This window comes from Neolamprologus multifasciatus, chromosome 13, assembly GCF_963576455.1.
Source record: "Neolamprologus multifasciatus chromosome 13, fNeoMul1.2, whole genome shotgun sequence".
In the NCBI taxonomy this organism is placed as follows: Eukaryota; Metazoa; Chordata; class Actinopteri; order Cichliformes; family Cichlidae; genus Neolamprologus; species Neolamprologus multifasciatus.
Genome location: NC_140451.1, coordinates 30452418 through 30467572, shown reverse-complemented (window position 1 = coordinate 30467572; position 15155 = coordinate 30452418). Strand labels below are relative to the sequence as shown.

Genomic DNA, 15155 nt, shown 5'->3' with positions numbered 1-15155 from the left:
TGTTTAACTGTTTTTCCACTTTTTCTTTGGTCATTTTAGCCTTTTTGTCCAGGGTGAAGGGAGTATCTGCCATCAAACAAGAAGACAGCCGCATGTAGCTATGATGGTTGTTTGCTAGTTCACCTTACATGCATTAATGTAATAACGTGGTTAGCCTACTCAACGTAAATTACACACGAACAACATTAAGCTACTCACGCAGAGAAGAACGGCTGCTGCTGCATCATCATCCTCATCATTTCTGCTACACTGGCAGGGCTAGGGGCCAGGACTCTACTCTTCGGGTTCTTGGGGGATGTTGCTAACTCCGGGTCCGATAACAGGCACCACACCCGCAGTAGATGTGCTCGGTGTGAGGTCTTGCAGCAAGCTATCAAATACGGCGCATTTCTCGGCTTTTAAAAAAATGCTATGCGTCGCCAGGTGTTTCATCGGATTTGAGGAGTTACCTCCTTTGCACAGTATCAGCTTAAAGCACTTGTTGCAGGCTGCTGAGTTTGCTTATTTTGCTGTGAAGTACAGCCAGACTTCTGACAGCTTCGCCTCGGGCATTTTTAATCTGTAGCTCTGCTCTAAAAGAACGTACGTACCTGGGCCCGCCTACTATCCTCGGAAACGTAAAATGATTGGCTAGAATCTAAAGTGTATCACAGCTCAGGAAAAAAAAAGCACCGAAATGTGCGCTGCTTTTCGGTCTGGTTACTACCGTTTATGACAGAACCGGTACCCATCCCTATTCAAAACCACTTAAATGAGCAAGACTCTATTACATATAGACCACCAGATATGATGTGGATGGAGAAAAAAAACATAAGAATCAAATAGACCCCCCACCCAGTCTCTGAGACTAGAAGCCAAAGCAAAGTGAAGCACAAGGAAGGTGAAGTGCCCTTCTTAAAAGGAGAACGGAAGCTTAAGAGAGGATGAAAGAGGCTTATTAAAAAGTGTTGAATCCAGAGAAGAGACTTGGTAAATGGAGCTGCGTCATCTCAAGAGGACTCTGTGACTTTAAAAGCTTTGGAGTCGCTCCCAGCCAACTGCCACAAAGGAATGAATATAGTAAGCCTATTTCAGCACAAGGAGATTTACCGTGATAAACACAATGTCATAAATTGCCTTGGGCCTTTATCTGAAGCCAAATATGATTTAAAAAGTACGTTCACTCATTTTAATCATAGTTTTCTTCTTTAAGCTGTGGTTATATTTCCAAATATTTTTAATTTTGCTTCTCTACCCACAACGTAGGTTCGAGATTCATTCCAACTATTTACAATAGCTGCTCTGAAGAATATGTTAGCTGGTACAAGAAGCATGAACCTGCCCTACTCTGCCTTCTTACAAACTTTACTCTTGGATTTAACCACCGTTATTTCATGATGTGGCACTGTATTCACTCTGCACTCACTTTTTATCAAACAAATGCTCTGCAAGCCCGGACGCAGCGGAGGCCAAAATGGAGAGAGCTTTCCTTTTAGACGAGGCTGTTTTGTGTCGTTCTCGCCTCACAAAATAAGTTGTGAGTGGCAGAAGCTGCTCCTTAATATTGAAAGCACTTTTGTCCTATTTTTTTTTTTGTATTTTGAATTCAAGCAGAACATTTTCTGCAGCAAAGTGGGAAAAAAATGGTCATCTTTACATGTATGTTTTGGAAAAAACACACATGCAAACAGATTTTATGGTTTTGTGAGTGAGTTTGGTCCCTTTTAATTAGCGGTGTTGTCATTCTGGTGCAGTTCCGAGTTAGTTACAAACAGAAATCATGCAATTAAATTAGTCATTAATCTAATTGATCAAAAAAAAGGGGGCACCTATAAAAATAGTATTTTCAAAACATATATTCTGTTGCTCTGGATCTTTTTCAGTGCAGGAATATCGTCTTTTGGGACAAATTCAAGTGCAACCCCAATCATAGATATAGATAGGATGGCTTTGAAGTAGCTGTCTCTACTTGTAGGCTGCATTTGGTGGTTTTAGCTCAGATTTTGAACATTGTTTCTTCTAAAAAGTTTGTCACCAGCAGCATATGCACATAAACAGGACTTTCCTGCTTCATCTCCTCTATTCAAAACAGGAATACTACTTTCATATATTTAAAAAAAAGTTATATTATTACATCTGTAAAAAAGGGGAAGGATTGTTGCTAATAATCTAGAATAAAAAAAATACACAGTCTCCAAAAGTTGATTCTGTTCTTCTGGACGTAGCGTTTTCAGAGGTTCATCCAAGTGACTTCTTCAGTCTCAGCTGACTGCAGGTTTCCCCAATCTTATAAACAATACAGCAATCATAATGGTTTTTTTAAACATGCAATACTGAATGTTGCAAGAAGTTGAAAGACTTGCAAGAGGTTAGGTTTATGGGCAGAGGACATGTTTTGGTTTTTACTCTTCCAGGGACCCTAAAGTCCTGGATGCAAAGCTCCCACAAAAAGTGGACAGACACTTAAGCTGCTTAAAACGACCGTAATGGGAACAAGATAGGGGCCACACGAGACTGGAGAGCCTCATCACTTAAAACAAATGGTGACTCAGCTACACAACACACACACACACACACACACACACACACACACACACACACACAGCAAATGACAAGTGCTGAGCTGTGATCGCTGATCTGGTAAAACTCTCAGAAAAGGTAAATAAAATTGAGACGAAACATTTTAGCTCATGTATATTATATATATATTTTACTATAGAAATATGTTTTTACTGCTGGGATTTTATGGGTTTAATTATGGCAGATTATTCACGAGAATAAAACAAAAGAATAGAAAGAAAAAGAAAACAAGACAAAAAAGACAACAGGTATTAAACTTGGGCAGTGGTTCCCAACTTTTTTTGCTAGGCCCCCCTTTGTTTTACAAGAAAAGTGGTAAACAATTAAGGAAATACAAGTAATCTGTTTCGTCCAACACGTAAACGGCGTTTTGAATCGCTGAAAATGGAGATTTTTTTAAAACTCCTTTTTTGCGTTTCCGTGTGGACGAGGAATACAGAGTTCGTCACGCAACGTCAAAGGTATGTGCCTTTTTTCACGTCACGCTGTGCGCCACGTTATTGTTTACATGAGATGAATTGCAGAATGGCAGATAGAGACGAAATACTGTTATCTGACTATCTGCAGGTTTTACACGCTTACATACACACAGTTACTGTCCCTCCATTTAGAAAGGCAGAGGCGTCACTGTGTGATTATTTTAGGTGTTGTTTTTTTTTTTCCTGTGTAATAATATTCAACATTGCTGTCAATACATTTTTCATAAAAATGCCTCTCTGTGCAAAATGGGTTCAAAAACATAAACAGCTGTGGGATCCTGTTTGTCCTGGATTTGAATGGGGGGACAAATCGTGGCAGGATCAGCCTGATGTTATTTGTATCCAGCTGTAACTTTACTGTATAAAGAGCTAACATCTCCAAAATGTCAGGAGTAGTTAGTCATTACAACAAGTGTTTGTGAGCTAAAAATCAAGAATCTGGGATACTGTTTGTCTGTGATTTGAACAGCCCAGCGCTGCTCCCGATGCAGGGAAAACCAATCCTGCAGGGAGACCTACCTCGGCACTTGTGCAGGTGAAGCCAAAGGGAAGATTTACTTCACCATATTTTCTAGTCTTTGGCTTAGAATGAAGTTGGTTTGGAAACATATTCAGCGATGCTTCATCTCCTGCTTTGCGTTTGTGTGGGCGTCCCGTGCTAGCAGTGTCCAAGCGTTTTGTTTTTTTTCCCCCTTTTCATACCGCCTCCCCCCCCTGGAATGGCTCTGGCCCACACTTTGGGAAGGTCTGAACTTGGGAATAGTAAAACATGCAAATAGGCTGTCAATGAAAGGAGCCCAGTAGAGAAGGCCAATTAAAGCCAAATCAAAATGATCAAAGAATCAAACAACACGACAAGAAAGAAGAAATTATGGACTGTTCAATAAACTGCACATTAAAAGTGCTGACACACACAATGGTTTGATTTTTAAAAGCTTATGTATAAATTTACATTAAAACTAACCAAAACCAAATACTTTACAACATGAATATCATTTATTGTGGAAGCACATACTGCTTGGAAATTTTTAAATCAATACCAATTGATCCATTGAGATTCTCAAATTGCTGGAGTTTATAAACAGTTTCTTTTCTTCTTATACAAATTTGATCATTTTATTGAAACTCTATTGAAATTCAACTTCTACTTCATTGAAATTCAAACAGGTAAATAATGAACCTGTTACTGAGCGACACCCTCAACATGGTCCCTCCCATAGTTGTGTTGTTTTGAGGTTGTGTAGATATGCTCTGACAGAAATCGTAATCAGTATGACCATGACTGTGTAATAAGACTATGTAGTGCTATGACAACGTATGTGACAGGTTGAAGGACTACTGCATATAAAACTGTTCAGTTAATACTAATTCATATCAGTTGATATAAGGACAAAAATAATGTAAATATGGTAAGAAAATGATTAAGAGTTTATTATTTTTCATGTTATATTAATGGCTTTCATGTTACTTAAGAGAACTACAATCTATACATCTCTGATCCGCTAGTAAGCCTTTTCTGGGATTGATTAGTAGTGTCTCTATTCTCCACTAGGGGGCTTTCGCGCATTCTCCTAACTGCAATAAACTACTGCATGAGAGACGCAAGTCATAATCACTCTCATGATTCTTTTGTAACACGCACAGTGAGTGTTAGTGTTGAAAATGGAAAGTCTCCATTTCCATGTCTGAGCTAACACTCTAAGCTAAATTTTCTAAGCTAACAATCTCACGCTCTTGATAAACTAGGAACCTGTTGCTATGTCAACTTTATCTGATTTAGAGTTCAAGTTATGGCTGATTACATATTCTTTTGCACAAGTGTGCACAAATAATCATTAATCAAAGATTGCTGGAATTATCTAAAATGTGCAACTAATGCATGCAACTAAACTGAAGTTTAAAATTATTGTTATTTCGAATTTGAATCTGTATTAATGTGTCAGTGAAGATCTTGTATTGGTGTGTGTCCTGACCTGATTATGTTAATGTTGGATGCAAAATTATTGCGAAGTAAATAAAGTGAAAAAATATAAAAGACACTCTAAGCCGAGACAAAGTGACAATATCTTCATGAGCACAGAGCTGTACAAATGTACAGACACCAAAGACAAAAACAAGTCCCAACGTCTCTCTGATTCTCTGCATTTATGAACGCACGCTCTCACACAGACAAATATGCATCCACGCACCTGCTGCAACCCGAGGGTGCTCGCCATCCACACCCCCGGGGGGAAATTGCTTGTTCATAATCAAAACAACAAACAAATGGCCCTCTGCTTGGCACACCATTTTGGAGTGACTCAACCAAAAACACCCACCGCTGTGATGGAGACACATTTACAGCGAGCGAGAGAGAAAGAGGGATGCGGCGTCAGGGCAAATCAAAGGTGAAAGCGACAGCAGCACGGTGGCTTAGTGATGCACAAGTGAACACACACAAGTGAACCTTTTCTGCTTTCAGCCCTCTGTGGAGTTTCCAACAGAATAATGAAATATCCGTGTGCACTGAAAGGAAACGTTACACGGAAAAACAAGCACAAATGCCAAATGAGCAGGTGTACCTAGGACGTATGGCCGATTCCAATTCAGCGTTTATTTTGTTTATTTAGTCCGCTTAACTGAGTTTTGTTCCAAATGTACCACGTTATTAACATGATAATCAGAGTGACTCGTCATTGTCTTGAGTTTGTTTTTTTGTCCTAATTAAACTGCTGATGATCACAAGTATAGCTAACACATATTTAATAGCTGTTTCTATTAATAGTGGTAGACTCGATGTAGCTGAGTGATGATCAGTGTTGGTCAAGTTACTTGAAAAAAGTGATCAGTAACTAATTACTGATTACTTCCCCCAAAAAGTAATCCCATTACTTTACTGATTACCTATTTTCAAAAGTAATTAATTACTTAGTTACTTTTTAAAAACACGATTTACAACCTGAATAGGTGATAAAGTGATAGATCTTTCAGCCCAATTCTACTTTTTCTACATAATCCATCATACAAAATGTAATCAAATGGAAAAGTCTCTTTTTAAAACTTGTTTTATTAGTTTTAATCTTTTAACTTTATGCATCAAACAAAAATTTAATTATATGCACCATTCTCTGACTGGAAGAAATTTGTTTAACATTTAAACCTATTTTCTGCACATTCCAGCACATAAAATAAAATAATTTTTTGTGTTTACACTCAGTCTTTCAAATAGATGCAAGTAAAACACAGCAGAAAATAAATAAAGTCAAAGACTAGCGGTCCTGTTGCTCTATTTTCACCTGTAAAGCAGGAGTGGGGTAGGCGGAGGGTTACCCTGGTGCAGGTGTGCAGCGGTCAGTGGAAGAATCCGCGAGTTTCTCTGTGAGTTTCCCATTACGTCGTAGCTACTCGGTGCTTGTTTGGAAGTTTAGGGGTTTTTTCGCTGTAAAAAGAAGTTTTCTTCCCACGCACAACGGACACTAATGTTTTTGTCACTTTTTATGGAATCAAACTCAAAGTAAGGTCAGTACTTCCACGCTTTAAACGCTGCACGCTCATACTCTCTCTACACTCGATATATGATCCATTGTTGATCTGCACACAGCTGTTGTCACGAACGTCGCACTCACTTACGTCACTGTCATGAGACATTCTCGCAAAAAAATCACCGTTTTAGTAACGCAGTAACGCAGCGTTCCTACGGGAAAATAACGGTAATCTAATTACCGTTTTTGCAATAGTAATCCCTTACTTTACTCGTTACTTGAAAAAAGTAATCGGATTACAGTAACGCATTACTGCCCATCTCTGGTGATGATCAGGGTTTCCCACAGAGTCTCAGCTTGGGCAGGTTGCACATGGAAATTTGGTGATTTATTTATTTTCTTTTTACTTTTTATTCCATCTGAGACAATGATGCCAATGACTTACTAGTGGATAAACCCCTCACTCTTATTTTCAAAGTTCACTCACTGCTAACCAGCTACTGTAGCTGTGGTTTCTCCTGTTTAGTTCCCTCCAACTAAATTAACACAAGTCATTTGGTCCTACTATACTGACAGCATAAGCAAGCAGTTCCATATTTAAGCACCAGCCAAGCTAGAGTCTGAGTCTTATCTGGGACCATTTTAAGCCTTATGTTCACTTGTTTACTTTTGTTTTTATTTATGATATAGAAATATTTGTTCACAAAGGCATAAACACTAGAGAGAGGGCTCCAGCTGAGATACTCTCATTAGATGAGGGATGGCAGCTACAGACATCTGACTGTCTGAGTAGCCGAACCCAGACAATGTGTAGTGAATATTTACTGAGTTCTTGATACAAAAACATGTCTTTTGTTTGTGCTGTAAAGATCCCCATCTGAAAACGGGAGCATATGTGGTGCTTTAACTTCCTTTTGGAGCAGATACACTATAAACAGATGGATGCAGTTTGCAAGTTTTAAAAGTGACGAGAACTCGAACATGACTCAAGCAAACGTCCTTTCTTCCTTTTTCGTAAGATAAGATAACTCTTTGTCATTGCACAGTCATACATAGTACAATAGTACAATGAAATCGGAAAACTGTCCTACGTCGGCACTACATATAACACAACACAATACGACACATCACAACGCAACACAAACAACACAACACAGTATAATAACTTAGTAATAAAAAAGAAGAATAAGTGTATTTGTATTGCACACTGTTATTATTGCACATTAATTATTATTGCATCTTGTTAGAAATATAAATATTATTATTGTTATTGTTTTAAACATTGTTACCTACCCGTCCGTAGCCAGTCAGGTCAGCTATTGGCATTGATCAGGGCTATTGCCCTGTTGTAAAAGCTGTCCTTGAGTCTATTTGTTCGGGACCTCAGCAGCCTGAACCTCCTGCCAGACGGCAGCAGCTTAACCGTTTAAGACCTACCATAGAACCAAGTCCGCCAGAGCTTATATTATATTTTTACATGCTGTAGTGCCATTTTTGGGAGCATTTCAAGTTGCTATACATCAATACAACCGTTATAACCCAGATTTTAATAATTCGTATGGATTAAGTGCATAGTAATTACATAAATTGCAAAAAAGGGCCATAAACTACAAAAAAATTGAAAATCGTTTTTGTTTTTTAACATATATTTCTAGTTAGAGAAATTTAAGAGGCTTATCCCTCAAAACTGTAAATACAAAAAAGTTGCACAAAATAGTTTCCCACCACAGGAAATTTATTTTGAGTGTCTTCATAGTTTTATTTTTGAAATACACCAATTTTTATACACTGCAGGAAAAACAAAAATAAATATAATAGTGAAAAATTTGCAAAAAAAGCAGCATATGCATCAAAATAAACTATTTCCAGCAGTGCAATATGAGTCCTAAGCATCCCAGAAACAACACAGAAAGTCATAAAGTCAAAGATAACTTTTAAAAACAGTATAGGCTCATGAGGCCCTGATGGAAAAAAAAAATACATTTCGCGAAAATATGTCACTTCCGGTTTTGGGCAGGTCATGGCGGACATGTGAAAGTTCGCTGATGGACGTAGGAAGTGTTAAACAGCTGATCGGATCGGCAAAGCGTGTTTCTGGAATATTATGTTTTTGTTGCTGCAAGTGCTTTTTATGCAGTTTTTGCAAAACTATATGTGGAAGGAAACTGTGACCGAGGACAAGCTGATGGCATAAGATGTAAGTACAACTCCTCCAGTTTCATATGCAAAAAAAATGTTTGCACTAGCTTACGTGGTTGCAGTGCTACCGGGATTTAAAAATAGTTACGCAAAACAGAGCGTGCCCGCTCCGACCGGTTTTAAAGGGTTAAACACCCGGTGTCCTGGGTGTGTGCAGTCCTTTTTTGGGCCATATTGATGACCCTCTGGAGTGCTTTTCTGTGTGCTGTGGTGCAGCTGGAGAACCACACACCGATGCAATATGTCAGCACACTTTCAATGGAGCAGCGGTAGAAGACGGTCAGCAGCTCCTTCAGGTCCACAGCCACTGTTGAGCATTTTGTACATTTTAAATTTAAGAATCAGAAAGAAGAATTTTACAGGGAATGCTCATTGGCTAGCAACTTGTGATTGACAAGACACCACTTGACATCACACATCACAATGGCAATGTTTAAAAACATCTCCAAGCCTTTAAAGGGGACTTTGTAACACAGTAGATGATGCCAAAGTGGCTACATCCACCTTTTATACTGTCAGTGTTTTGAAGCAGCCACCCTCACAGACAGTTAAGGGACTGTTTTCAAAAGTTTTTGAATTTGTTTCATTTTGCAACCCTGGTGCTGTTGTTTGAAATAGGAACACAAACCTCTTCACTGTTTATCAGAAAATATCAAAGTTTGTGTTGTAAAAAATGATCCTGGCCTTCAAAAGTATTCTAAAATTTATTTAGCTCTGCAGGTCCATCAAAAACAACACAATTCAACAGAAACACGTTTGAAGACAAAATGCAGTTGGGAAATATTGGCAAAAATCTGTGTCTCTCTAGGTTAAGTTTCCAAGGTCACATGGGGAGGACTGCATATGAGTACAAAATGTTCTGCACGCTGACAGCAGGAAAAGACTGATTAAAGTTGACAGAAAACATGTGGAGAGTCTCTGGTAGTGTGAGGGGGCAGGTGCTTTGCCCTCAGACAAAGTCACGTTCATGTCAGGAGCAGAGCTAGGGTTCAGGATTACTTAAAGGACATGGAGAGGTTGGCAAAAGGTCGTCAGTGGTGAGGGTCAAAGTCTAAATCAGGGTCAAAATGTCACATGCAGTAGGCATGACTCAAGATGATCAAGATAGGGATGCAACGATACCAATTTTTTCAAACCGATACCGATACTTGGATCTGAGTACTTGCCGATACAGAGTACAAAAACCGATACTTCTACCACACACACACACACAAATACAATGAATTGGAAGACAGGTTTTATTTTATTCTCTGCCGATAAAAAATAAAATCTTAATAAAAATGACCACAAAAAAATTTCAAGTGAAAAATAAGCACTTCTGTTCAATTATTGCGGAGTCTCCACATTGTAATTTAACAAAATACCACTGAACTATTGGCACTGTCCCGAGCTTTCAGAATAATAAATAAACATTTCTGTTCATTTATTATATTTCATATCGCAGCTCGAGTATGCTGAGAAGACGATGCAATCCTATGTTTTCCATGACCGGCATTGGCTGGTCATCCAGAGCGATAAAATGAGTCAGAGCCTCTGTTATTTTAACTGCCCGTGGATTTTCTCTTGACATTTTTCTTTGCTTTTCCAAAACCTGAGTTAAAGTTGGCTGTTCCGGTCCACGCTGCTGACATTTTGTTTAGCCTAGCTACAGCAGCCTCCAGTTTCTCTTTTTTATCTGGAGCTGCCAGTCTCACTCGCCTAACCCTGTGCCTGTTTAGCGCGGGATGTCCCCCTAGTGGCCAATCTAAAAAACTACAACAGAAATGACAAGCCACCCTCTGATTAATGGAATAAGTTAGTATCGGTTCATGGTATCGGTTAACTTTTACGAGTATGAGTACACACACATTTTACAGTATCGGCCCCGATACCCAATACCAGTATCGGTGCATCCCTAGATCAAGACCCATGTGCTAGAGTTACTTTCTAGTTTTAACTGTTTGAAGGACTGAGACTGTTTAAGTACCGACACTAGATGCAAACATTAGTGTAAATGTCAAAAGAAATATGGAAGATAACACCAATAACTAACGCGACACCTCTTCCTCCACATATAGCTGTAAGCTTCATGCATACAGTGAGGGAAGAAAAGGTAAAGGCAACAGCTGCAAGAGCATGGAGGAGAAATAATGAAGAGGAAATATCATTATATAAACCATGTTTACCATCAATCATAAAAACTCACGTTGCAAATCATTTCTCTAGATGGTTATTTGTTCTGAAAATCAAAAACAAATTGCTGCAGCTCTAATAAAACGAGTTAACATACTGATGTTTTGAGTGAAGTAATTGAAAAGACTCGGCAGAGAATCTATACCTGATTATTAAAATATATAACTGGTAAATAATCTGAGGTATGCTATCATAGCTTAAGAATAAGGGGAAGAAATCTGTCCCAGCCGGGGTTGTCTTGTCTCATCATGCTGCATGTTGTACATGGCAAACCACACAAACACCAGAGCACTCACCAGCTCTGCTTTCTACCCTCGCCTGCTAGATTTATTGATGCAGCAGTTTTCAGTCTGTCTCCGCGGCGCATTGGCCCGCCAAGCCATTTAGGATATTGTAGTGCTGCAGCGGTGCAGTCTGGCAGTCACGGGAAAGCATGCACACACAACCCATGCACTCTTTAAACACTATTCTAGCTTTCCACTCACCCAAAATATCAAATCCTGAATCAACCTAATTTCACTGTTAATCCAAAACTTATGCAACAATCAGCAAATTTGCAATCCTGAAATGGATCACGATGAAGCATCTTTGCACATTGAAACATCACTGAGTGTTCTCTCCAGTCCGCTTCTTGTTGTCAGTCATATATTAAAGCATTGAAGTGACTGATTAAATACGTTTTATTTGATCGGGTCGTCTAATAATTCAAGATAAGTTAGATCGGGGTTGGCCTACTCACAGCTGACACTGGTCTCCCTTGACGCCCTTGGTGGTACAGAAGCACTTTCCTGTGTTGACGTGGCAAACGTTGGCATGGCTGTTACACTTGCATGCTGTAAAGACAACAAGAGAAAGAGAAGAAGCAAAGATGTGTCAAGTTTGGTTTTTGAAAACTTGATATCAAAGAGACGTAACAGAAAACCAGCAATTTCTTGATGACAACTTGTGGAAAAAACGCTGAGGTGCCCTTCAAGCAAGACATTAATCTCCATCTACTGCAATGGACCTGCTCAGCACACAGCACTGAGACATGCATACTGTATATAAACACACTAATCCTCAAACATTGTCGTTCACAATGTTCCAGATGAGTAAATGTATGCAGACAAAGTGAGTTGTAGGAGGGATAGAGGCAGAAAGGAAACAGTGGGGAGGAAGCAGCAGTTAAAATGGATAAGAAAGCAGAGAAATGGCAAAAATAAAACACAGGAAAGGACAAATCACTCATCTCTTTGGAAGAAAATCAAGGCATCTTGCAGCTCTGAATCATTCCCATCATTCCCAATCATAACAGTTGTTTAGTTTCTGATTGAACTGATATCTCTTGTTTAACTAATTTCTTTTGTTTCCCTCTTCTTGGACAAAAGTGAGCTTAAGCTAATTCTTCAAAGAGAACTCTCACTCAAACAACACATTGCAAAGAAAGTGTTTGGTCAGGATTGTATCCATGCAATGAGAAGATCCCTGTTAAAATGATCAGGACTTTTAAAGGACGGAGAATCTTCTTGTTCCCCATGTTGTTCAAAGTTAAAGAAAGAAATGTAAATGATGTCCTCATTCTGTGCGATGTTTAATCCTGTAACTCAAACTAGCAGAAGAGCAGAAATAAAATAATTTGTTCAACCGATTGTAGAATCCTTATTCTTTCAGCTTTTCAGCTCAACCTCTTTACACATTTTCACACAGAATGAAGACAGACATTTTTTCCATCTTGCAGTACATTACAGGAGATTTATTCACAGCAGAAAGATGAACACGAGGAAAGGCTGCCTCAGCCAAGGACTCTTTCAATGTGCATTTCTTAGAAACCCATTAGCTTCTCAAAGTCATTTCAGTTATGGATAACTAAAATGTCTCAACCAACAAATATGAAAGTGTGTGTTACAAATGTAAGAACAATAGTGTGATGTATAGGGATGGGTACCGGTATCTGCTGCCATGATGGCTCCGGTTCTGTCATAAACGGTAGTAACCAGACCGAAAAGCAGCGCACATTTCGGTGCTTTTTTTTCCTGAGCTGTGATACACTTTAAATTCTAGCCAATCATTTTATGTTTCCGAGGATAGTAGGCGGGCCCAGGTACGTACGTTCTTTTAGAGCAGAGCTACAGATTAAAAACGCCCAAGGCGAAGCGGTCAAAAGTCTGGCTGTACTTCACAGCAAAATAAGCAAACTCAGCAGCTGCAACAAGTGCTTTAAGCTGATACTGTGATACTGTCAAAGGAGGTAACACCTCGAATCCGATGAAACACCTGGCGACGCATAGCGTTTTTTTTAAAGCCAGAAATGCGCCGTATTTGATAGTTGCTGCAAGACGACTTGCAGCCGTTCTTCTCTGCGTGAGTAGCTTAATGTTGTTCGTGTGTAATTTACGTTGAGTAGGCTAACCACGTTATTACATTAATGCATGTAAGGTGAACTAGCAAACATCATCATAGCTACATGCAGCTGTCTTCTTGTTTGATGGCAGATACTCCCTTCACTCTGGCCAAAAAGACTAAAATGACCAAAGAAAAAGTGGAAAACAGCTAAACATGAGAGGTTTTTGGACAAAGTTTGTTTTTTCCATTGTTTAAGCTGCTTCCAGCCAAGAGTGATACCATATATGCCCCATAGCTGCAGAAAAGGCTAACATTGTTATCTTTTTACAAAAAAAAACAGCTGAACATGAGAGGTTTTTGGACAAAGTTTGTGTTCTCCATTCTTTAAGCACCGGCACTGTTTCAAAAGTACCGGTTTGGTACTGGTATCGGATAAAACCTAAACGATACCCATCCCTAGTGATGTACCATTTGTGTTGACAGGTGTAGCACTGTCCGTGCCAAAGTCAAATGTCCATATGAAGACCAATCCCGCTTCCTAATGCAAATTAAGTTGCTATCAACTTCAAGGTCATCTCGAGCATTGTCGCACTGCTTTCAGCACTGCTGTTGTTATTTTTAGATCATTTCCTAGAGGTCCTGTTCTGACCACTTGCGCATGCGCATCTGTGATTTCACCGCATGGTTTCAAACCTGCACAGAGAGCACATATCATCGTCTGTCACACTGACCTTCATGTCAAGGATCATCCCTGAGGAACCAAGAGACCAAACTGCAGTCTACAGTGGATGTGACCACTGCTACTTGTGAAATTGACCTCTCCTGCCTTAGGTGCCACCTTTTTTCTACAGCTCACTCCCATGAGCAATTAGGAATACTTAAGGCCAGAGAAAGGTGAGCTGTAGTGCCAGAGAGCCATGTTGTGTTGCAGCTAGTGAGCTGTGTGTGTGGTGATTGATTGCCCCTGCTCTGTGGAGAGGAGTGTGTTTTGGTACTAACCCTTTTTGACTTATTTTCAGGTTATCGAACAACACTTGAGCTTTGGTGTTTTCTTTCTTTAAAAGGTGATAGCGGCTTGTCCGTCTCTTTTAGTTTAGTTACTAATAGAAACATGAATAAAACCTGTTAATTTAACCATTTGGACATCTTTTGTTACTTTCCCTGATCCCCTGGACCTTTTTAGGGGAACGTAAAACCCACTGTGGCCTGAAGCAAGTGTCTGATTTGGCCCATTAAGTCTGAATCAAACTTGCAAAGAGCCAACCCTCACCTGCCTGCTTCCATGCCAAAGCAAGCTCGGCACTGGTGATGCCATGATCCTATAATCGAATCATCTATAAGGGACAGTCCTGGCACTTTCTGGACATTTTTGGGTGCTCCAAAGCCTTCTTCACAACAATTTAAAGTTCTCTCTCTTTAAAGTTCTCAGTAATTCGGTAAATTGTCGATTTGAGTGCAGTGTTACTGGCAGCAACAGCCTTTCTGGACAAGCCCTTTTTATGCAAAGTTATGAAGTTTTCTTGCACATAACCATGGTGAACAGAGAACAGCAATGATTTCAACCACCACTCTCCTTTTAAAGGATCCTGTCTTCTCTCCAGCCTTGTCCACTAGCACCTGTGTAAATGAGAGGGATCCCTTGAAATGATGCTAACAGGTTGCTTATGTTGCAGTGCGGAACTGCAGTTTGTTTGTTTCTTCTTGAGATTCTGGAGTATACGCAAATTGGCATCACAAGAACTAAAGCAGCAAAAACTGTGGCTACATCCAGACGTACACGGGTATTTTTGAAAAACGGAGATTTTCCGTTTTCGTTTTAATAATCCCATCCACACGTAAATGCAGAAATGAAGGAAAACGCTGCTAGGAACATGCCAAAGCACAGGTGGCGCTATATTCCTAACCGTGTAGAAATGTTGGCCAATCAGAAGTCTAGAAGCCGTCGGTGGAAAAGTAAACAAAG

At 39.5% G+C, this 15155-nt stretch overlaps 1 protein-coding gene across 1 annotated transcript in view; it reads right to left on the bottom strand.

The window, feature by feature from the left end:
* atrnl1a (attractin-like 1a) overlaps positions 1–15155 on the bottom strand; it is a 384066-nt gene that overhangs the window by 209242 nt on the left and 159669 nt on the right. The window contains exon 21 of the mRNA XM_085182462.1: positions 11610–11703. Within this exon, the coding sequence (XP_085038588.1) occupies positions 11610–11703 (94 nt within the window). The remainder of the gene's footprint in view (positions 1–11609; positions 11704–15155) is intronic.